This window comes from Podarcis filfolensis (assembly GCF_964270895.1).
Source record: "Podarcis filfolensis genome assembly, chromosome: 2".
In the NCBI taxonomy this organism is placed as follows: Eukaryota; Metazoa; Chordata; class Lepidosauria; order Squamata; family Lacertidae; genus Podarcis; species Podarcis filfolensis.
In genome coordinates, this window is record NC_139605.1 from 3620534 (window position 1) to 3645035 (window position 24502).

A 24502-nucleotide genomic window follows, 5' to 3' on the forward strand; every position below is an offset into this window, starting at 1 on the left:
AGAAGGGGACGACAGAGGACGAGATGGTATGCAACAACAGCAGCAAGAATTCTCATCGCGAAGTATTGGAAGACACAAGATTTACCCACCCGGGAAGAACGGCAGATGAAGTTGATGGACTATATGGAACTGGCGGAAATGACTGGCAGAATCCAAGACCAGGGAGAAGAGTCGGTGGAAGAAGACTGGGAAAAGTTTAAAGACTATTTACAGAAATACTGTAAATTAATGAATGTTAGAAAAATGTGGAAATGAAGTTATATGGCTTTAGTAGAAATGTGATAAGGAACGAAGTATAATTAGATTATTAGAGTATTAAAGGAAAAAATAAGGTTAGAAATGTTAAGATAATTATAGGATAGAAAGCAGAGGAAGATGGAAAGGAATTGCTGAAACAATTAATAGAAGTGGAATACAAAAAGGGAGGTGTGAGGAGGTCGCTGAAATAAGTGAATGAAAGATAAGATATTGAAATTGTTTGGTGTGTTTTAAATTGTTTTTATTTTGTTAGTGTGTGTTAGTGTTATGTAGTGTTTTTATGTTATATTATGTAGTGTTTTTGTATTGTACTGTATTGTTTATTTTGTTTTGTTTAAATTGTTGGAAAAGTAATAAATATTATTTTTTAAAAAAGAAAAAAGACAGAGGACGAGATGGTTGGACAGTGTTCTCGAAGCTACCAGCATGAGTTTGACCAAACTGCGGGAGGCAGTGGAAGACAGGAGTGCCTGGCGTGCTCTGGTCCATGGGGTCACAAAGAGTCAGACACGACTAAACAACAACAAAAAGTTCAAGACAGAGTATATGGAAAAGCAGATCAGGTAATTTTTTCAAGATAATAAAGGATCAGTTACTCCAGAAATCCTCAGGAGTGCAGCAAAATGTGTCTTTAGGGGCAACTGTATAATGAAAGAAAACACTCCCAAACTATCCCAATACGCAGAGGCGTTCGGCAGGGGTGTCCTCTTTCGCCGTCCCTATTTATAACGGCTATAGAACAACTAGCAGAAAGGATAAGGAACTGTGGAAGGATAGAGGGCTATAGGATTGGGAAAGAGGAGATGAAAATCAATTTGTTTGCAGATGATACTATTGGAATCATAACAAATCCTAAGGAAGGGATAAAAGAATTAAAGATAATATTAGAAGATTTTGAGGAATATTCTGGATTAGGGGTAAATATAACAAAATCAGAATAATGTATTTTAATGTGAATGTAACAAAAAAAAAGTAATAAACATCATAACAGGTATGGGCCTGGGGTCTAAAAGAATAAAATACCTAGGCATCAAACTCTGCAGAAATATTAACAAGACTGCAGAATTCAACTATAAGAAGGTATGGCATAAAATACTAAAGGAGATGAAAAGATGGAGAAACAAAACTCTAAGCATTACAGCTAGAGTCAAGGTTACTAAAATGTTCTGGGTCCCTAAGTTGAGCTATCTCTTCCAAGCTGTATGAATTATTTGGTGGGCCATGAGAGTGGCACTCTGACTGAAGCTCTTCTCACATTGCAAACACTAAGAAGTTTTCTCTCTTGTATGAATTCTGTGATGCGAAGCGAGACTGCAGCTGTGACTGAAGCTCTTCCCACATTCGAAGCACTGATATGGTTTCTGTTGCTAGATTTATTGCTTTATTGTTTGGCGCCCAGCCACGCTTCCCCTGCGAGCCTCTGCAGCTTCTGTTTACGCAGTGTGGCTTTAGAGCGGTCGTAAAGCCATTAGCAGAATTACACAGCGCCTGTGTGTCGAAAGGGCAGTAAATCAGTCCAGACGTTTCTTCTGTCCTAATATCTCTTTATTGGAAACAAAATAGCGTATCTACAATCCACAACAGCCATCCGTGTTAAGCTGCATTTTCTCTGCCTTCTCTCTCTCTCTCCTTGCAGCGGCTGAACTCAGTGCTTTCGATTTCCACTCAGTTCACAACATACCAAGCTGCTTTCGTCACGTCCTGGCTTACTTCCCTTGTAAGCCCGTCCCCTCAAGCACGAGGCATAGAAGGTTAACCCTTCACTACACCCAACAGTTTCTCCCCTGTATGAATTATTTGATGAGAAATGAGACTCTGCCTGTGACTGAAGCTCTTTCCACTTTCCAAGCACTGATACGGTTTCTCCCCTGTATGAATTCTTTGATGGGAAGTGAGATGTTCCTTCCGACGGAAGCATTTTCCACAGTCTAAGCACTGAAAGGGTTTCTACCCTGTATGGATTCTTTGATGGCAAGTGAGATGCCCACTCTGACGAAAGCTCTTTCCACATTCTAAGCACTGAAAGGGTTTCTGCCCTGAATGAGTTCTTTGATGGGAAGCGAGATGGTGTCTGTGACTGAAGCTCTTTCTGCATTCCAAGCACTGATAGGGTTTCTCCCCTGTATGAATTCTGTGATGGGAAGTGAGCTCACCACTCTGACGAAAGCTCTTTCCACAATCCAAGCACTGATATGGTTTTTCCCCTGTATGAATTCTGTGATGAGAAGTGAGCTCACCCCTCAAACGAAAGCTCTTTCCACAATCCAAGCACTGAAAAGGTTTCTCCCCTGTGTGAATTCTGTGATGGGAAGTGAGATCACCACTCAGACGAAAGCTCTTTCCACAATCAATGCACTGATATGGTTTCTCCCCTGTATGGATTCTTTGATGGGAAATGAGACTTTCCTTCCAACTGAAGCTCTTTCCACATTCCAAGCACTGATAGGATTTCTCCCCTGTATGAATACTTTGATGGGAAGTGAGACTTTTCTTGCAACTGAAGCTCTTTCCACATTTCAAGCACTGATAGGATTTCTCCCCCGTATGAATTCTGTGATGGGAAGTGAGACTGTCCTTTCGACTGAAGCTCTTTCCACATTTCAAGCACTGATAGGATTTCTCCCCCGTATGAATTCTGTGATGGGAAGTGAGACTGGACTTTTGACTGAAGCTCTTTCCACATTCCAAGCACCGATAGGGTTTATGCCCTGTATGAATTCTTTGATGGGAAGTGAGATGGATGCGCTGACTGAAGCTCTTTCCGCATTCCAAGCACCGATAGGGTTTATGCCCTGTATGAATTCTTTGATGCAAAGCAAGACTGCGGCTGTGACTGAAGTGCTTCCCACATTCGAAGCACTGATAGGGTTTCTCCCCGGTATGAATTATTTGATGGGAAGTGAGACTCTGCCTGTGACTGAAGCTCTTTCCACATTCCAGGCATTGATAGGGTTTCTTCCCGGTATGAATTCTTTGATGGGAAGTGAGACTGTCCTTTCGAATAAAGCTCTTACCACATTCCAAGCAGTGAAAGGGTTTCTGCCCTGTATGACTTCTTTGATGGGAAGTGAGATTCTGCCTGTGACTGAAGCTCTTTCCACATTCCAGGCATTGATATGGTTTCTCCCCGGTATGAATTCTATGATGGGAAGTGAGACTCTGCCTGTGACTGAAGCTCTTCCCACATTCGAGGCACTGATAGGGTTTCTCCCCAGTATGAAGGTTTTGATGGGAAGTGAGACTCTGCCTGTGACTGAAGCTCTTTCCACATTCCAGGCATTGATAGGGTTTCTCCCCAGTATGAAGGTTTTGATGGGAAGTGAGATGTGACATATGACTGAATCTCTTTCCACATTCGAAGCACTGGTAGGGTTTCTCCCCGGTATGAATTATTTTATGGGAAGTGAGATGTTGTCTGTGAATGAAGCTCTTTCCACATTCCAAGCACTGAAAGGGTTTCTGCCCTGTATGACTTTTTTGATGGTAAGTGAGACTGTACTTTCGACTGAAGCTCTTCCCACATTCCAAGCACTGATACGGTTTCTCCTCTGTATGAATTCTTTGATGGGAAGTGAGACTGTACTTTCGAGTGAAGCTCTTCCCACATTCAAGGCACTGATAGGGTCTCTCTCCGGTATGAATTCTTTGATGGGAAGTGAGGCTATTCTTTCGAATTAAGCTCTTTCTTTGATGGGAGGTGGACAGGGAGCTCTGACGGATGTTCTCTCCACACTTTGAATATTTATCAGACTTCTCTGCTATGTGGATTCTGTTGTGGTCCCTCTTGTTCTTCCCCACCAATTCATCACCATCTGCAATGAAGAGAGAAGCTAATTAGAGCTTCAGGAAGAAATGGAGCTCCAGATTATTGAACAATGTTAATGCATGCTTGTGATAGAGGAAGAACTGAGGAGAGTTAGATGTGAGGCCTTACTATAATTTTCACTGCCTTTTTTAGCTGGAATTTCTTGCCTTTTATCTGGGATAGATTTTGTTTGGCTCAGTCATGGAGTCCAATCCATCTTGAAGGTCAGTCATCTCTTTGGTCAACAAAATGCAGACAGAAGCAAAAGCAAAAATGAGACTTCCCTGTGTGGTGCGCTCAGTGGTGGGTCGAGGGAAGTGCTCTGATACAGTCGAGCACACCCGATCACTGTAAAAGGGGTGAGGGGAGAACGAGGGCGATGTAGACTCCCCTGGAAAAAAGCCAGAGAAGAGGTCTCTAGCCAAAAAAGCACCAAAGCGGCACTAGAAGAGACTCTCCGTACGCTGGCACAAAAAGTGGAAGGTGGCAGGAATAGTCCAGCGCTTAAAAAGGGGCACTCCTAACAGTGAGATGCCTGAAACCCAGATGAGGAAGCACCAGGTTTCTCCAAATATTACAGCTGGAAACTCCAACCCTGGCTCCCTTAAAACAGACTATACTATAGCAATACGTGGGAGACTGGGAGTAAAACTCTATTAAAAACAGTGACATAGAGTGAATTAGAAAAAGGAGGTTCATTCTCATGTGATTTTATAAATTGGGACTAAGAAGCTTTGTGAGGATTACGTTCTAAACTAAAAGAAGACAAAACATATCAAAGAAAATAAATAAATACCTGCAAGAAGCTGCCCAACCTGCAAGAACCCTGTTTAACGCTGTTTAAGCAGACTGAAGGTGCGTGGGGAGAAGTGGTGGCGAAGGTGGTGGGGAGAACGAGAGAAATTGAAAGAGGGAAGAGCCAGGATGATGAGGGACTGCAAGAGTGTTTTGAGAGCCAGGAGGGAGGAGACAAAGGAAGGAGAAAGGTTTGAGGGCAGATGAAGATGGTGGGGTCAGCTTGCTAATTGCTGACTCACCCTCACCTTGGAAAGCAAACAGGAAATAAAGAAAGAGGAAGGACAGTTAAAAAGCATTCTGGGAATTAGGAACCAGGACAGAAGACAAACCAAGGCTAGTAATAAAAGAAGGAAAAGTGCACAGCGCCATCTGGCAGACAATTTTAAAAGTGCAGGCAAAATGTGTTGATGTGCTCATCCTCTGTATTTAAAGCCGACTCCTCTATCTCTTCCATTATTAAATAGTGGGAATAATATCTGACAGATCCCAACAGTTTGAAATATTACAGACTTGGATGTTCTGGTCTTATTTAAAGACATCACCAGCCAAACCTGGGCCAAAGCATATTAACCTGTGTACATAAGAAAAAGAAATGGAAGGTCAAGATGGCTGAGAAGAAAATACAATCTAAAATAACTGTTACTGCCAGCTCCCAAGGTAGGAGACTTTCAATAGCAGAAACTGATCCCAATGCAGATTTGAAAGACTTGATAGTCAACATGAACAAAAATATAAATGATAAACCGGATTCAATGAACAATAAGATTGAACAACATTTAAAAATAATAATAGGTCTCCAAGGTCAGGTAAAAGACCTGACAATAAAAAATAAGTAGCTAGACAAAACAGTTCAGGAATTACGGTATTTTTCGCACCATTGGACGCACATTTTTTCCTTTAAAAACTAAGGGGAAAAGTCTGTGCGTCCTATGGAGCGAATGTGTGGTCCTGGGACTTCCCCCTCCAGCCCCTCCAAGCTCCGGTTGCAGCAGAGAGGCTGCGTGGGCGGCTGGGGAAACCCCGGGATTCCCCATTCAGCCCGACAAGCAGCTGAGAGGCTGCGTGGGCGGCTGGGGGAAGCCCTGGGATTCCCCATTCAGTGCTAGGAGCTTAGGGCGGTCAGCGCGCAGCGGAGAGGCTGCCTGTAACTTGCCCTCCGTCCTGTGAGCCGCTCTAGGGGGCTGGCTGGGGAAGCCCTGGGATTCCCTTTGAGTTGGAGGAGCTCAGGGCGGTGAGCGAGCAGCAGAGAGGCTGCCTGTAACTTGCCCTCCGTCCTGTGAGCCGCTCTAGGGGGCTGGCTGGGGAAGCCCTGGGCTTCTCCATTGAGTCCAAGGTGAGCCGCTCTAGGGGGCTGGCTGGGGAAGCCCTTTACAATGAGCCGGAAGATTTGGACATCCCCTTCCGCCCCTCCCCCAGGTTATTGTATCGGTAATTCCCGGCATTTCCTCCTTTTGCTCCAGTTCCAGGAGGCAAGGCAGCTGCCCTCCACAGACATCCAGAAATGTGAGATCTCCCTCTCTCTTCCTTCTTTCCCTCCCTCCCTCCCTCTTCCACCTTAAATAAAATATTGGGGGGGGGCAGTAAAGCCCCACATCACATACCACAATTCAGCCCTTCTCAACCTGTGGGTCCCCAGATGTGAACGCCTCTAGGTAGCAAGGCCAGAGCTCAGGGAAGATGGGAGTTGAGGGATGATAGGAGTTGTAGTCCAACAATATCTGGGGACCCACAGGCTGAGCTCTCCCTCTCCCTTCCTTCCTTCCCTCCCTCCCTCCCTCCCTCCCTCTCTCCCTCCCTCTTCCAACTTAAAAATATTGGGGGGGGGGCAGTTAAGCGCCCAATAGTAAACAATGGAGATACTGTACTGTACATTACTGATAGTTCCTTGCCACTGTATTTTCTTGCAGAAAACCTCCCCCATTCTGATAAGGATGATAAAGCATAAAAGACTAGCATATAAGATTCCTTTTAAACTAGAGGTAGTAAAATATGCTAAGGAGCATGGAAACAGAGCAGCAGAGAGACATTTTGGACCACCTCCAACTGAAAAAATGATAAGACAGTGGAGGAAACAGGAGGATCAGCTGCAAAAAGCAGATAAAAGCAAGCACACTTTTCGTGGACATGCTGCAAAGTGGCCACAGATGGACATTGCCATGAAAGAATGGATCACAAAACAGCGGAATAAAGGCTTCGCAGTCTCTACAAAAATGATAATATATGAAGCCAAACGCATTGCTTTAGAGAAAGGCATTCACGATTTTACTGGCTCACCATCATGGTGCTACAGATTTATGAAGCGATGTGGCCTTGCTATGCGCACTAAAACTAGAACTGCACAAAAAATGCCAGAAGAATATAAATCTAAGATTCTGTCTTTTCATAAATTTGTAATTGATGCTAGGAAGAGAAATGGATTTGAAATTGGCCAGATTGGGAATATGGATGAAGTCCCTCTAACCTTTGATGTGCCATCAAATAGGACTGTTGATCGGAAAGGTGCCAAAACTATCGCCATGAAAACCTCTGGACATGAGAAAACCCATTACACTGTTGTGTTGTCTTGCTGTGCAGATGGCACCAAATTGCCACCTATGTTAATTTTCAAAAGGAAAACATTTCCAAAAGAAGTGATTCCACGAGGAGTTGTTGTACATGTTCATGAGAAAGGATGGATGGACGAAAATGGAATAAGAGTATGGGTTGAAAAAGTGTGGTCCAAACGTCCTGGAGGGCTTTTGAAAAAACCTGCCTTATTAGTACTTGACCACTTTAGAGCACATATTAGCGAAACTACAAAAAAGTGCTTTAAAGAAGTGAAGACTCATCTAGCTGTAATTCCTGGAGGTCTTACCAGCCAGTTGCAACCTCTCAATGTTTCCATCAACAAGCCATTTAAGATCTTTATGCGAGAAGAGTGGAACAAATGGATGGCTGCTGGTAATCATGATCTAACACCCACTGGACGAATGAAGAGGCCCACTATCACTCAAGTTTGTGAATGGGTGAAAACATCATGGCACTCAGTGAAGGAGGAAATCGTTGTCCGGTCATTCAAAAAATGTGGCATTAGCAATGCTTTGGATGGTAACGAAGATGGTATTTTACATGAAGATAGCGAAGAAAGTGATGTCAGTGATTGTGAGCAACTGAGCTCCACAAATTCTGACTCTAGCAGTGATGAGTTCTTGGGGTTCACAGAAGACTAGAAGAGTACTCAAACTTTAAAGTCTCTCTTCATTTGTTAATGACAGTGATGATGGTTCTTAATGCCATTGTTGGCTGCTGTTCACTTTACATGGCTGTAATATGATTCTGATATACTGGTTGTTTATTAAATACAGTAGTTTATACAACATTTGATTCGGAATATTTTTTACTTGTTTTCTTCCTCTAAAAACTAGGTTCGTCTATTGCTCCGGTGCGTCCAATGGTGCGAAAAATACGGTAAAAATCAAGACAAATAAACAAGAAGAAATGTCCAAACGGATTCAGGATGAAAATAAAGACCTGAGGAAAAAACAGGAGATTATACCAGATGACATAACAGAGATAAAGAAGGCAGGGGGCCACCAGGGGGCGCATTGGAAGATGGCCGACAATAACATCTCTCCGACCCCACACGAGGTAATTAAGAGGCTGATATGGGAGTATGCAGCCTCCCTTGCCCCCCCCCAAGGGGATGGGGGAGACTGCCTTGCCAGCTGTGTCCATAATTCCCCCCCGGGATTTGAAAGAAGGGGGTGAGGGCACTTGGCACAAAGCCCTTGGGCAGGGTCGCTCTCCCGGACGCTATCTGTGATTGCGCACTGGTTTGCATCACTTCGAAATATATAATTGGATAAAGAAGCAAATGCACATACTTCAAGTGAAGATAGGGAGTAAAGACTGCTGATTAATGGGATCTCTGTGTGCGGAGCAATGGGCTGGTCAATAAATCAAGTGAAGACTCATCATTAAAAGACTGGTATGTCGGACTGAAACGGAAAGGGGGGGAGGAAAAAACTTTTCTTTTTTTCGTCTTATGTGAGTACCCAATAATCCTCCCTCCCAGAGAGAAAGATTGTTGCAAATTATGAATCACAAGCTGGAGATTAAAAACTGTGTGGAATTGAATTATAGATCAAAGAGAGGACTGGTGGGAAAATCGGGAATGGAAGGAAAGCTTTGTGATGCAGTTTCAAAATGGAGACTTGTCAAGACGGCCTGCCTGCAGGAGGACGGGGGGAGGAAGACCGTGGTCATTGGAATGTGAATGTATGGTGATCGGAATGTGAATTTGACCCGGCAGGGCCCCCTGAGATACAGATACGCAGGCCGGTGGAAATCAACGGACAGACTGTAGGAATGTTTTTTATGGAGGGTGGAAATGGTGGCTGTCCTTTATGTGATATGGTTCCTGGACATTGTAAAATCCACACAGGATATGTTTGTTTCCAACCCGCTTGTGAAGAATATCAGAGATCACAAAGAAAGGAATATATGATTACAACAAGAAGATGAGGAAAATAATAAAGAGACTATCTGGACAGAATTGTGAAATTAAAGCAGCAGCAAGAGTGATGTTTGGATCCCTTTCGGAGCGCGAAGTATGGGTACCCCCAATAAAATTTTAAAAATTTGGCTGTATAATTTGGAACTAATGTGATTTGGAATTAATGTGATTTGATTGGCCTGTTAATAAAAAAATATTTATAAAAAAAACAGAGATAAAGAAGGCACAAGAGCAATTATTAGATCAGATTGCCATCTTGGACATGTATCAGCATCAAATGGTTTTGCACTTTTGAGGAATTCCTGAATCCCAAAATGAACAAATTGAGAATAAAATAATCCAAGAGTTAGCAAAGTGGATGGGAGTACAGGAAGACAAATTATTAATGGATGTGGACAAAATATTTAGGATCAGATCAGAAAGATCAAACATGTACAAAGGCCCAGGAGATTGCCTAGTGTTTTTAAACTCAAGGCTATTCAAAGACAAAATATTTCAAAAAGAAGCCAATGTAAATTAGTAATTGATGAACAGAACATCTGACATTTACGTTAAAAGAAAGAAGAAAATAACTAAGATCAATAGAAGAAATGGCAAAATTTTGGAGAAAGTATAAAAAGGAGCTTGGAGGAGAAGCATCAACGGAAAGAAAAGAGGAGTCGGAAGGGAGAGAATAGAAACCTCAATGCAGAAGGACAATTGTTAGATAAGAACAATAGAATTAATTCATTTGAATTTAGAATTTTAACATAGTAAACAAATTAGATAAAATTGAATAGAGACTGATGAACATAATTTCTTGGAATGTAAATGGTCTTAATAGTAAATTGAAAAGAAATAAATAGAGTATATTATGAAAAAGGGAAGATGGGATGTTGTATATTTGCAAGAAACCCATGTAGCGAAAAGACATAGAAGGGTATTGATAAACAAGAAGCTAGGAACAGAATTTATATCATCAGATCCCAGAAAGAAAAGAGGTATTGTAACATATATAAACCCTCAAATAGAGACGAAACTAATTTTCAAGGATGAGAAAGGCAGATTATTGGAGTTACTATTGGAAAAAGGGATGGAAAAAATTGTGGTGGTAGGGATTTATGCGCCAAATGGGAATAAATCACAGTATTTTAAAATAGTGCAAGATAAATTATTAGAATATATAGATGATGAGATTATTCTATTAGGTGACTTCAACAGAGTCACCTCATTGGAATATGATTGCACCAACACAACAAAGAAGTCAAAAGGTGGTAGACTTCCACACACTATTTCCCAAATGGTTGAAAATTTAAATTTAAAAGATGTTAGGAGATATAAACATCCACTAGAGAAACAGTTCACACACTATTCACAGGCAAAAAAATCAGCAAGAAGGATCAATGGTATCTGGATCTCAAATAATTTAATGTTAAGAAAAAACAAAAACAGAAATACAACCTAGACTACTAACAGATCATAATTCAGTTACACTGGAATTAAGAGATAACAGAAAGGTAAAAAGAAGATGGAGAATGAATGAAAAAAAAATTTAATGATGAAAAGATTCTAGGTAAAGCACAGGAATTACCTAGAGAATTCTTCCAAATTAATAAAGAGCAAGATACAGATAGTAGAATAATATGGGAGGTGAGAAAAGCTGGTATAAGAAGATTTTATATTCAACAAAATGTGATTCATAAAAGAAATAGAGAAAAGAAAATGTATCAAATTAGAAAAGAAATAGAAGAAAATGAGGAAATATTAGCCAAATATCCAAAACAAGATCAAGATAGAGCTAATGTCAAAAATTATAGACCAATCTCTCTACTTAATGTGGATTACAAATTTTTTGCTAATAAATTGGCCAACAGGCTGAAGAAGGTCATGTCAGAATATATCCATAAGGACCAGGCAGGTTTTCTGCCTGGAAGACATATGAAGGATAATATTAGGAATATAGTAGATATTTTGGAAAAGTTGGAAGCAAGAAAAAATTGTAAAGCAATGTTAATGTTTATTGATGCGGAGAAGGCCTTTGATAATGTATCTTGGAGTTTTATGACACATAATTTAGAAAGTATTAGGGTTGGTCAAGAGTTTTTAAACGGTGTTAATGCGATCTATCAGGAACAAAAAGCTAAAATTATAGTAAATAATGTGGTATCAGAGGAAATTAGAATTGAGAAGGGTACCAGGCAAGGGTGCCCACTTTCCCCTCTGCTCTTTATTTCAGTCCTGGAGGTCTTGTTAAGTATGATAAGGAAAGATGAACAAATTAAAGGTATAGTAGTAGGATCCAAACAGTATAAATTAAAAGCCTTTGCAGATGACTTGGTGTTGACATTACAAGATCCAGACTCCAGTGCAGTAAAAGCACTGGAGATGATACAGGAGTTCAGACAGGTAGCAGGATTTAAGTTAAATAAGAGCAAAACCAAAGTATTAGAGAAAAATCTGGACGAGGAAAGGAAATTACTACAAGAAAAGACGGGCCTACTTTTTGTGAAAAAAGTTAAATATCTGGGGGTTAATTTGTCGGTGAAAATTTTGAATTTATACAAAGATAACTATGAGAAATTATGGAATGAAATCAAGAGAGATTTAGCGATTTGGTCGAATTTAAAATTGTCATTAATGGGCCGGATTTCTGTGATTAAGATGAATGTATTGCCAAAGATGTTTCTTTTTGTTTCAAGCCCTCCCAATTATTGACAATGTGAAATGTTTTAAAGAATGGCAGAAAGCTTTACTAAAGATTTATCTGGCGGGGGGGGGGGGACCCAGAATTAAGTATAGATTACTAGTGGACTCAACAGAAAAAGGGGGGTTCTCCCTGCCAGATTTGAAGATTTATTTTGAGGCTGCAGCTCTCTGCTGGGTTAAGGAATGGATACAACTAGATGATGCTGATGTTTTAGACTTGGGGGGATTTGGCAATGTGTTTGGATGGCATGCTTATCTATGGTATGACAAGGTAAAGGCCCACAATGGTTTTAAAAATCATGTAATTAGAAAATCTCTATATAATGTTTGGCTAAAATACAAAGATCTCTTAGAGAGGAAAACACCCAGATGGCTTTCGCCAATGGAGGCAAAGGCCCCCAAAAAGTTAAATATGGAAACCAAGTGGTTGAGATACGCTGATCTGTTACTGGAAGATAAAGAAGGATATAAATTAAAACCATTTGATCAAATTAAAGATAAAATAAATTGGCTACATCACCAGATTAATGAACTGTATAAATTAGATAAGAAAAATGATTTTGCTTCTGAAAAAACTAAGTTGGAAACGGAGTTGTTGGACTTTAAAGTTAAAAATTTGTCTAAAATGTATAATTTATTGTTGGAATGGCATACAAAGGATGAACAAGTTAAATCTGTGATGATAGACTGGGCAAGAGATGTGGAACACAACATAATGTTTGAAGATTGGGAGAGGTTATGGAGGAAAGGGGTCAAGTTCACTGCATGTACAGTGTTAAAGGAAAATATAATGAAAATGATGTATAGATGGCACTAAAACTGGCTAAAAATTATAAACTAACATTGAATCTGTGTTGGAGATGTAAGGTATCAGAGGGATCCTTATATCATGTATGGTGGGGGTGTGATAAAATTAAGAAATTTTGGGGAAATATACAACATGAGGAACTGAAAAAAATGTTTAAAACAACAATTGGTAAGAAGCCGGAAACATTCCTTTTAGGAATTATAACAAATGACATCCCAAAAGACATGAAGAGAATTTTTTTTATGCAACAGCTGCCGCAAGGTTATTGATTGCAAAATATTGGAAATCAGAAGAAGCACCAACATTGAAAGATTGGCAAAATAATTTTTTTGAAATGATTGAATTAGCAAAAATGATGGCAACAATTAGAATGCAATCTAATAAAAATCTCAAACAGGAATGGAAATTTATTTATCTGTATAGACTGATTTCACAAAGTTACGTTAAGCTAAGCTAAGCTAATATATAAGATTGAATGTTTAATTATTAAGATACAAAATTACGAACTCAATAATAAAGTTACAAAATAATAACAAGGAAGTCACGTACGGATGGAGGGAAGACACAGGGCAAGAAATAAGAAGAAGTGTGCATGCACACGAAAGCTCATACCAAGAACTAACTTAGTTGGTCTTTAAGGTGCTACTGGAAGGAAAAAAATTTTTTTGTTTTGACTATGGCAGACCAACACGGCTACCTATCTGTAACAGAGCAAGAAATAAGTAATGGATAAATGTTGGTACATAATGAAATGTGAAAATGTGAATTTACGAATATAATGTATATGTATCAATATGTAAAGATTTCATATATGTATTGCAACATTAATAATAAATAAAGTGTAAAAAAAAGAAGCAAAAACAACAAACCTGACAGAAGTTACTTGAACTTCCCTAAAAACTCTCAAGCCGACATTTAAGAAGGTCTGGGGAGTTCAGGCAAATCTGGTCATTGTTTAAAAAGGCATGACTAGACAAAGAATATTCACAGAGAAACCAGTCGATATCCCTCCATTCAGGGCTCACGGTGTGGATGTTAGAATCCCAGATGCTGTTGGTCTCCATCCAAATAGTGGAGGTTCATCACATAGAGGTATGTATAGAATTTCAAAACTGATCTTATGATCTAACAGGGAGTTTCACCGAGGGTGCATGATTCCACGATTCCCCTCCTTGACTTCCTTATGCAGAGCTCTCTCGTCAGGATCCAGCAATCTCCATGCCTCAACAAAAAGCAACATCTTCATTTGCACACTCCCCATCAGCATTTACCTCAATCTGGTTGGTCTCAATTTAAATTTATAAATCACTTTCTTCACTTAGAACCACACTCCCATGTTCATGAGGAGATCAACTCTATATTGTTTCATTGGTAACAGTAGAGGAAAAATGACTATGACTCACACTTAATCCAAGCACAACAGCCACAAGAGCTCCTGACTAGGCATTCGGCTAGGAGATGTTGAATGTACTCTGTTCTCTCCTATCTCCCCCCCCCCAATTTAAACCAATTCATGAACTCAGAACTCATAAACTGACCACTAACGATGAACCATATATTACAGATATTCCTGCAAATTTATTCTGCTAGTTTTGAGAATAATAATAATTATTATTATTATTTTTATTTTTATTCATACCCCGCCCTCCCCAGCCAAGGCTGGGCTCAGAGCGGCTTACAAGCAATAATAAAAACAAGTTGAATGATTACAACTTAAAAACAAAATTAAAATACAACATTAAAATATTGAAACATGTAGCCTCATCACAGGAGGAGAAGGAAAGGAAAAAAGAAAGAGAGGGAGGGAATCAAATTGGCTCCAAGCCAAAGGCCAGGCGGAACAACTCTGTCTTACAGGCCCTGCAGAAAGAAATCAGATCCTGCAGGGCCCTGGTCTCATGAGGCAGAGCGTTCCACCAGGCCATAGCCAGAGTTGAAAAGGCCCTGGCTCTGGTTGAAGCCAATCTAACTTCCTTAGGGCCTGGGACCACTAGGGTGTTGTTATTTATGGACCTTGAGGCTCTCCGTGGGGCATACCGGGAGAGGCGGTCTCGTAGGTACGAGGGTTCTAGGCCGTGAAGGGCTTTAAAGGTCAAAAGCAGCACCTTAAATCTAACCCTGTACTCTACCGGGAGCCAGTGCAGTTTGAAAAGCACTGAGTGAATATGCTCCCATGGCAGAGACCCCGTGAGGAGCCTCGCTGCAGCATTCTGCACCCTCTGGAGTTTTTGGGTCAGCTTCAAGGGCAGCCACGCATAGAGCGAATTACAGTAGTCAAGCCTGGAGATGACCGTCGCATGGATCACTGTGGCCAGGTCAGGGCGGAAAAGGTAAGGGACCAACTGCTTGATGTGGCGAAGGTGGAAAAATGTCGCCTTGGCTGTTGCTGTAACTTGCGCCTCCATGGAAAGGGAGGCGTCAAGGATTACACCCAAACTCTTAACGGAAGGCAATGGCACTAATTGGGCCCCTGCAAGAGAAGGGAGTTGGTCTCTCATCCCCATGCCATCCTGACCCAGCCATAGGACCTCTGTCTTCGAAGGATTTAGTTTCAATCAGCTCCCACGAAACCATCCAGCCACAGCTTCCAAGCATCTGGTCAGTGTGTTCGGGGCCGAGTCGGTGTGGCCATCCATCAGCAGATAGAGCTGAGTGTCATCAGCATATTGGTGACAGCCCAGCCCAAAGCTCTGGATAATCTGGGCAAGGGGGCGCATAAAGATGTTAAAAAGCATCGGGGAGAGAATTGCACCCTGCGGCACTCCACACACCAAGGAATGGCGTGACGACATTTCCCTCCCTAGTGCCACCCTCTGTCCCTGACCAGAGATAAAAGAGCACAGCCAGTTATGGACTATGCCCTGTATCCCCACATCTGCAAGGCGGTGGTCCAGAAGATCATGATCAACCATGTCAAAGGCTGCTGACAAATCTAAAAGCATCAGCAGTCCTGACCCGCCTCGATCCAGTTGTCTACGGAGATCATCTGTTAGGGCAACCAGAGTTGTGTCGGTCCCAAAACCAGGACGGAAACCGGACTGAAATGGATCTAAAGCCGATGTTTCCTCCAGAAACCTACCAAGCTGTTCAGCAACTGCTCTCTCAATTACCTTACCCAGATATGGAAGATTTGAAACTGGGCGGTAATTGGATAGGTCTAAGGGATCTAATGAAGTTTTCTTTAAGAGTGGACACACTACTGCTTCCTTCAGTTCCCCTGGGAATGTCCCCGTGTCAAGGGACAAATTGATAATTTCAACCAGGGGGGTCCGCACAACATCTGGACACTCCATAATCAGCCAAGATGGGCACGGATCAAGGAGGCAGGTGGTGGGCCTACCAACTTGGAGGAATCTATCCACATCAGCAGGGAGTATCCGATCGAAATGGTCTAACACTGGACCTGAAGTCAGTCGAGGGGCCTCCAGTTCAGTCACTGTATCTAAATTGGCAGGGAGGTCACGGCGGAGCAAGAGGACTTTCTCCGCAAAAAAGCTTGCGAATGCCTCACAGCTGTGGGTCAAATTTGTGCTTAAATTTGGTTGTCCTCCTAAGGACGTTTTTGATCTAATTAATCTAAAAAGTTGTGCCGGGCGAGAGCTAGCGGATGCAATGGATGTTGAATCAAGCCTTGTCAGTCAGAGGAAATTTGGCACTCTATCCAGGTGCCCGGCTTGATTTCTTGTTGGCCTCCCCCGTCAGCGACTCCCGGCTAGACAAGGCGAGGTCTTTATCGGCCGATCCTTCTTCAAACGTGAGAAGAACACAGCCACTCTCCTCCTCCCTCACTCCCTGCCATCCCCAGGGAGGGGAAAGAGACAGACAGAAATGTATTTACATGCCTTTATTTCTGTCTTTCCTCAGTGCAGAGAACAACATGTCTGCACCCTCTGATACCCACAGCAGAGAGAAAATAACTCCACCCATGTACTTCCAGTACAGGGTCATGTGACACTCTGAGCTAACATCCGGCTCTCAGAGCACTTTACAGACTGTCCCTGGTTCCCACGGTACAATCCAATAACATCAGCTTCCTGTTTACCATTCCAGCCACCTGGAGCACTCAGCAGCATTGCTCCTTTTTCGTAACAACCTCCCCCAAAAGAATCAATGCATGTTGCGGCAAGCAAAGCGTGATCCAGAGAAGGAAACAAACAGTTGTTATACACATAACACTCCCCTGTTGTTTCAGTTCCACCCTTGGAACTACCCGCCACTGGTTTTCCCAGTGTACCTCTCTGGTTGTCTGGCTTCCAAGGAATGAGTGCATCTGCATTACCTTGGCTAGCAACTCTCTGTTGTGTCTTTGTCTCTGACTTAGACACAGCTCCAACCTGTCCTCGGTTGTGTACAACAGCAACACATGCAACAGCTAAATTAGCATACTCTTCTGAGTACCTTTTGGGTGGTTCACCCTTTGTGACTCTCTCAGACCTGCGTATGAGGTGCTGATCCTCTCTGCTCACTGGTTCTGTCTCAGGACTCTTAGGAGAACCAGTTCCAACAGCAAACAGTGGTTCATCCTTCACCTGTGAAGGTCTATCCATTGTGTGAGATTTCCTCTCAATGACTGTGACAACTGAGCTCTCTGAGCTATCACTGTCACTCTCAGTACCACTGTACTCTGTGAAGTCACCATCATCATCTGAATCGTCCTCTGTGGGAAATGTGTGCACTATGACTCTCTCCTTTTCAGGAGCACTCTCTAGAAATTTTGTGAGAATCACCTGACCAGATTCAGACAAAATTACTCTGTAGAGACCCTTTTCATATCCCACAAAAATGCCTCTGGCATTCTTTACTCCACCTGGAGCTTCTGTCCTCACATGAGACCCAAAAACCTTGAAATGGGCAACAGAAGGTTTTCTCTGGAACAGTTTCTCAAAAGGAGAACTTCCCAACTCTTTCGAAACCTTTCTCACCCATGCATGACAAAACGACATGAGTGACTCCGCCCAGAACTCATGTGGCAGATGTGAACTAAGCAATTGCGCTTCCATCCCCTTTTGCAATTCTCTGTTCACCCGTACACAGGCACCCCTGTTCCACGCTTCCGCTGAAACAGCAACCTTGTGTCTAATCCCTTTCTTGTGCAGGAACCTCTGGAAATCCTGTAAAAGAAAAATCTGCTTCTCATCTGTGAATAGACAATCAATGTTAGCATCATGCATACTCTGAACTTTGTCACAAAACTCCTGAAACCTCTCCAAGGCTTCCTGTGGTTTCTTTAACACATAAACCCAGACAAAGTTAGAGAAATGATCCACACACACAAGATAATATCTTGCATTGCCTCTAGATGGTTCTAGAGGACCAATCACATCAGCATACACCCGCTGAAACGCTCTGTCGACCCTGGCCACCTTCTTGGCGCTCGTTTTGGTCACACCTGCAAGAGAAATCATGTTAGACTCAGAATTACATTCCATGTAATCACTTTGGTCAAAGTCCAACAAATACAGTCCACCTTTCTGTCTGGCAGAAAGATATAACTCTCCATCTTTGAAGATCTCGCAGCTCTTATCATCATAGGACAGTTTCAGTCCTTTCTTTGCAATCTGCGAAACACTCAGCAGATTGAACTTCAATTCAGGAACCAAGTAAACATTGTGTATTGTCAAGTTCAGACTCTTAAGATACACAGATCCAACCCCAGTCGCCTCCAGCTTCTGACCGTTGGCTTGTTCCACAGCGAAGCTTTGCTTCTTAAACGTCGAAAAGAGTCCTCTGTGCGGGGACATATGAACCGTCGCTGCAGTGTCGATAATAAACGCGTTCCCAACATCTGGCGTGGTTCCTTTCGCCATCAAAGCCCTTGCAGGTTCCACCATAGGCTTGGTATGACCTTTGCCTGACGCCTCAGGCTTTGCTGAGCGGCCCTTCGCTCCTTTCGGCTGGCGTGGCTTCTTACAGCTCCGCTGAAGATGCCCAGCCTGTCCGCAATTGTAGCATCGGACAACGTTCAAAGCTACAGCATCCTCTCCAGTAGCAACATCAGTGGGGGAATTAGAACTCCGTTCTTCCCTCCCCCTGTCCTTCACCTCCAGTGCAGCATGCCGGCTGTGTTCATCCTGAACCACGGCACTCAGGGGCACTCCCCCCTTCTTGGCATCCATGCTGAACTCAAGTCACAGCTCTGCACTCTCGAGCTAGTAAAATCCCAAAAGCTCTTTTGAGCTGTTTTTCTGCCTCTCTCCCAGGCAGGCAATCTCCAAGCTGTCTGAAAGTCAAAACAACTTTCGCTTTCCCGGCTCTGACTGAGCCAGCCCCAGGTGTCAGTAGTTTTCCACTGCCCTACTGTCGTTGCTTAGCAACCTTCCCCGGGACGGGAATCCTTATCTCACCACAGGAATTTCTGGTATGCAAGCCTTTCTTTCAGAGCTTGTTTTGCCAAACGCAGCTCTCGTGAACCAGAGAATAAATCAATCTGCATTCACACTTTTAGCCCGATATTCAGCATACCTTTTTGGGGCTCCGTTGCTTGGAAAACACCCCCTCTTGGGGCCAGCCGTCTGTTCAGCTTCTGGCTGCAATTGCAGACGTTATCTTCTTTCCTTGGTGCAGAGGATGGCACACGATCCATCAACCTCTCACCTCTCATGCTGATTCCCATGGATCAGATAACCAGCAGCGTTTGCTACCATATGTTGAATCAAGCCTTGTCAGTCAGAGGAAATTTGGCACTCTATCCAGGTGCCCGGCTTGATTTCTTGTTGGCCTCCCCCGTCAGCGACTCCCGGCTAGACAAGGCGAGGTCTTTATCGGCCGATCCTTCTTCAAACGTGAGAAGAACACAGCCACTCTCCTCCTCCCTCACTCCCTGCCATCCCCAGGGAGGGGAAAGAGACAGACAGAAATGTATTTACATGCCTTTATTTCTGTCTTTCCTCAGTGCAGAGAACAACATGTCTGCACCCTCTGATACCCACAGCAGAGAGAAAATAACTCCACCCATGTACTTCCAGTACAGGGTCATGTGACACTCTGAGCTAACATCCGGCTCTCAGAGCACTTTACAGACTGTCCCTGGTTCCCACGGTACAATCCAATAACATCAGCTTCCTGTTTACCATTCCAGCCACCTGGAGCACTCAGCAGCATTGCTCCTTTTTCGTAACAATGGAAGCTGCAAAGTAAGATTTCTTAGCAGCTTTCATAGCCATCTCATAGGCTTTCATAAGCGTCCTATAAGATGTTCTTGTGGCTCCGTCACGAGTCCGCCGCCATACTCGCTCTAGCCGTCTGAGATCCCGCTTCATTTTCCGGAGCTCCTCAGTAAACCAAGGGGCCCGGTTTCGATGGGGTCGCAGAGGGCGCTTAGGTGCGATCTCATCAATGGCTGCCAAGAGCCGGTTATTCCAGTCCTCAACAAGGTCATCTAATGAGTCGCCAGGAGGAGCAGGGTCCCGCAAGGCTTGTCGGAATCTATCAGGATCCATCTGTATTTGCGGACGAGCCCAAATAGGTTCGCCACCCGAATCACATGAGAAGACTGAGAAGACTCAGTCTACATATTTATATCATTTATTAGTCCTATATGATCCTTGTTTTTTTAAAAAAATGAAAAATTATTCCTAAAAGAAAAGAAAAAGTCAAAACACAGAGGCCCCATCTGCAGTCAATCCTGAAATTAGGATCAGGTAATTTAAAGAATCATGGCTTCTAGTGCTGCGCGACGGATCAGTGAGTTATCTGACATTGGTAGGGCATTTAGAGCACAGTACTGGCGCCAATACATCACGGTGGCCGGGGAGCTGTGATGTATTCCTAGCTCAAATTGCCTGCATGTCAAAGGCGCAGGAAGGCAGGTGGAGGAGCCCAAAAAGGTGCCCAACTTCTCAATCTCCATCCGCCTGCCTGCCTCCCCCCACCCCCAAGCTGAGCAAGCCCCGATGCCTCTAGGGCTCCATCCATCCATGTCCCCATCTCCCCTCCCCTGGGACTAACCAGATATCTCGGAGGTCCCTGGGAGGGAACGCTCAGAGGCTGTAAAGAGGGATGCAGGAGACAACCTGACCAGGTCAACTGTCCATCTTCCCCCTTCCATCCTCGCTAGGTTTACAGATTCAGTCTCTTTCATCCTTCCTGAGGAGTCGAAAAGCCACCACGAGCTGCAGGGTCCTGGGAGAGAGGAAGAAGCAAAGGGAGCCTCAGAGGCCCTGCAGGGATTCCCCTGCCCTAGATATTCCCCTGCTCCTGGATAAGCACAAATGGGGCAGCCCCTTCCCAACAGAAACCCCATTTGCAACATCTCCAGTGATTCCCATTTAATCTGTTTGCACCTCACCCCACTTCTTAAGGATGGCATGGTATGCACACTAGTGACCTGAGAGTAGACCCCATTGAACTCAGTGGGGCTTACGGATAGAACTTGGGGCAAAAACCAGGCACCATGCTGTCCCCAAGCCTGAAAACTGCAACCCCAGAGCATGGGCACAATACAGCCGAATAGCTAGTACATGTAGGTGCCCCCACGTCTCAATGCAAGAGATGCCTTAGCAGTTGAGCTGGCTGGGCCCCAAACCTCTTTCTGCTCATCATTAGAGCATTTTCCTTATTCACGCAAAATGGAGTGATTTTTGGTTGTGCTTTCTTTAGAGAAGCTCTCTTTGGAGCAGGGCCCGTGGCACTCGGGGAGAGACCAGAAATTTTCTAACCACTCCAGGTCAACACCATCTTTTCCCTTAATTCCATATCATGTTTCCTTATACCATTTGTAGCAATTAAAGCTTTTCTAACTTTAGTCTGCAGCAACTTCTGTGTCATTCACTTAGTGTTCTGCAGAATGCGGAGGCTAGACTGGTGACTGGGAGTGGCTGCTGGAACCATGTAAGACCACTCCTAAAGGAACTACATTGGTTCCCAGTATGTTTCCGAGCACAATTCAAAGTGTTGGTGCTGACCTTTAAAGCCCTAAATGGCCTTAGTCCTGTACACCTGAAGGAGCGTCTCCACCCCCATCATTCAGCCTGGACCCTGAGGTCCAGCACCAAGGGCCTTTTGGTGGTTCCCTCAGTGCAAGAAGAGAAGTTACAGGGAAGCAAGCTGAGGGCCTTCTTGGTAGTGGCGCCCTCCCTGTGGTACACGCTACCATCAGATGTCAAGGAAATAAAGAACCACACAACTTTTAGGAGACATCTGAAGGCAGCCCTGTATCATGACGTTTTTAATGTTTGATGTTTTATTGTGTTTTTATATGTGCTGCCCTGAGTGTCTGGAGAAACCCAGTCAGATGAGTGGCAGGTAAATACTATTGTTATTATTATCATTCACACAGGATGCTGATCAGCTTCACCCCAGTGCCTTGCCAGGGCAGGAGGGGCATGGTCTTCCTAAAAATATTGAGCTGAGCAAGGCTGAATGCAGCTCCTGCTCCCAAGAGTGGCACATGCCAGTCTGTGCACTTGCTCTGCTGGGAGGGGGCAGATGTTTAACAAGGTTGGAAACCAGATCTCACCCGGCCCTAGGGACTCCTCCCAAGAATCCTGGGAGCCACAATTGGTTCAGGACCCTGAGAGTTGCAAGGAGACAAAGACTGCAATTCCCAGAGTGGTCACTAATCCCCCCTTCTTGCCAGGGAACTCCTCCCCCAAAGGGAAGGCAGCATCTTGATCCAAAGGAAGAACAGAGTCGCAGACCTGCTGGACACTCAGCCCCTCCCTGGCTTGGCAGAGAGGATTTGGGGGCAGGACCCTCTGCTCCCTGACTTGGGGGTCTCCCCCCCCATGCATGAGCCGAACGGGGGGGTTGCCTCCCCCCTTGCAGCCCTGGGACCCCCTTCTCCCCGCTGCACCCCAAGGGGGAAGAGAGAAGAGACTCACCAGATTCCAGGAGGGGCACCGAGGACGTTTTTGCAAAGCAGAGAGAACAAAGCAGCCTCCTCTTTGCTCGCAGGGAGGGACTGGGCAGGGAGGGGCTTCTGCTCGGGAGGACCTTGCCCTCCCCCGCCCTCCCCTTCCTGTCCTCTCTAGGAATCTTTGAAATGACTCAATAAGTGAATGTTAAAGCGCCTTCCCTGGGACCCACCAGCAGGGTGCATCCTGGAAGTCTCCCCCCCTCCACACACACACACACACGTACGTTTCTCTTTCCCTGGGGGGCCAAGAGATGCTCCCCTGCCCTGCACCCCCAGGGGCCCCTTTGCGGAAACTGACGTGCGATGCTCACCAAAGGGAAGGCGAAGGTGAAGGACCCCTGGACCTTTGTCCGCACACAGCTCCCCCCCTTTCTTCCCCCACAACAAACATAACCACAGTTTTGAAAATCCTCCATACTCTGGGCATGTGCAGATTTCGCAGCTTTCTGTAAACCAGAGGCAGGGAAGAAGTGGCCAAAGAACCACCTTGCAGAAAAGGGGCCTTGTGGGCTGAGGTGCAGGATCCCTGAGGATCCAGTACAGGAAGAACTGAACAGGGAAGAACTGCCCCCCCCATCATAGAGGGGGTGGGACCCCCGCTTGACTCGCAGAAATAGACTCCCGGAGGAGCGAGCAAGGGAGGCCGATGGGCAGAGAGGACAAGGAGATGAAGATGCAGTGATGGGGAAGGGAGGGGCCTCCAAAAAGCTGCAAAGTGGGAACCCAACACCTGCAGGGCTTGCGTGGCAGGATGAAGCCCCTCCCCCCGCAGATTACCCTCCCCCCACGCACAGTAACACTGGGATATTCAAAAGGTAAAGGACCCCAGTCAAAGGCGACTGTGGGGTTGGGGCGCTCGTCTCTGCTGTCAGGCCAAGGGGACTGGCGTTTGTCCATAGACAGCTTTTCCGGGTCACGTGGCCAGCAGGACTAAACCGCTTCTGGCGCAACAGGGTACAATGGTGAAAACCAGAGTGCACAGAAATGCCACAACTACTTGCACTGGTATGTTTTTGAACTGCTAGGTTTGCAGAAGCTGGGACAGAGCAATGGGAGCTCACCCCGTCGTTGGGATTCGAACCCTGACCTTCCCTGTCCTTCAGATGAGGGTCCCCATCGCCAAAGAGGGCCCTCAGGGTTGACTCCCCAGGGAGGGGGTGGAAAGAGGCCCAGGAGCCAACTCCTAGGGGCCAAGGTCCCATCATCCATTAGACTGGGAGGAAGAGGGTGTGGGAGGGAAGCCCAGCCAAGCATTGCCAGGGGACGGTTGGGGACGCTGGCAGAGAATTTCCTGGAGGGGCTCCAGAGCTGCCTTGGCGTCTTCCTCCTGCTCAGGTATCTGATTGAAGTAAAGCGGGGGGTGGGGGTCCTAGTCCCACCGCACCCCCTTCCTCCAGGGAGTTTGGATTCATGGAATCCTAGAGCCAGCCAGCAATAATCACAGAGAGCATGTGAAGCTAACTCTTTATTAGCAGAAACAAGGACTGCTCCAGGGAGCCAGGAATGGTCAGCACTCAACTCTTCTCAATAGTTGCAGAGATCCAGGTGGAAGAATCTGCAGCCCAGCCCTTTGCGGTTCTGACGCACAAGAGCCAACTCCTAGGGGCTGATCGGCTTTGCCAATAAAATATTTGTGGGGTCCTGGCACCCCCAAAGTTAACCGGCACTGCCATTCAAATAGTGTGTGTGCACGGCATCATATGATCAATTCTGCTGGACATTGATTGCCTGGGCCCTCCTATTATTTTATTCAAGTTGGCACATCTGCTGAGAAGTAAGCCAGGTCAGAAGTAAGTA

At 44.6% G+C, this 24502-nt stretch overlaps 2 protein-coding genes across 2 annotated transcripts in view; both read right to left on the reverse strand.

Annotated features, from left to right (window-relative positions):
• LOC310756460 (uncharacterized protein) overlaps positions 1–24502 on the reverse strand; it is a 133414-nt gene that overhangs the window by 90278 nt on the left and 18634 nt on the right. The window lies entirely within an intron of this gene.
• Positions 1191–22793, reverse strand: LOC310756673 (uncharacterized protein). Its single transcript, XM_083601207.1, has 3 exons — positions 22671–22793; positions 20797–20970; positions 1191–4070 (listed from the first exon to the last, which is right to left on the reverse strand). The coding sequence occupies exons 2-3, from the start codon at positions 20927–20929 to the stop codon at positions 2206–2208; spliced, it is 1998 nt and encodes a 665-aa protein (XP_083457333.1). The 5' UTR covers positions 20930–20970; positions 22671–22793; the 3' UTR covers positions 1191–2205.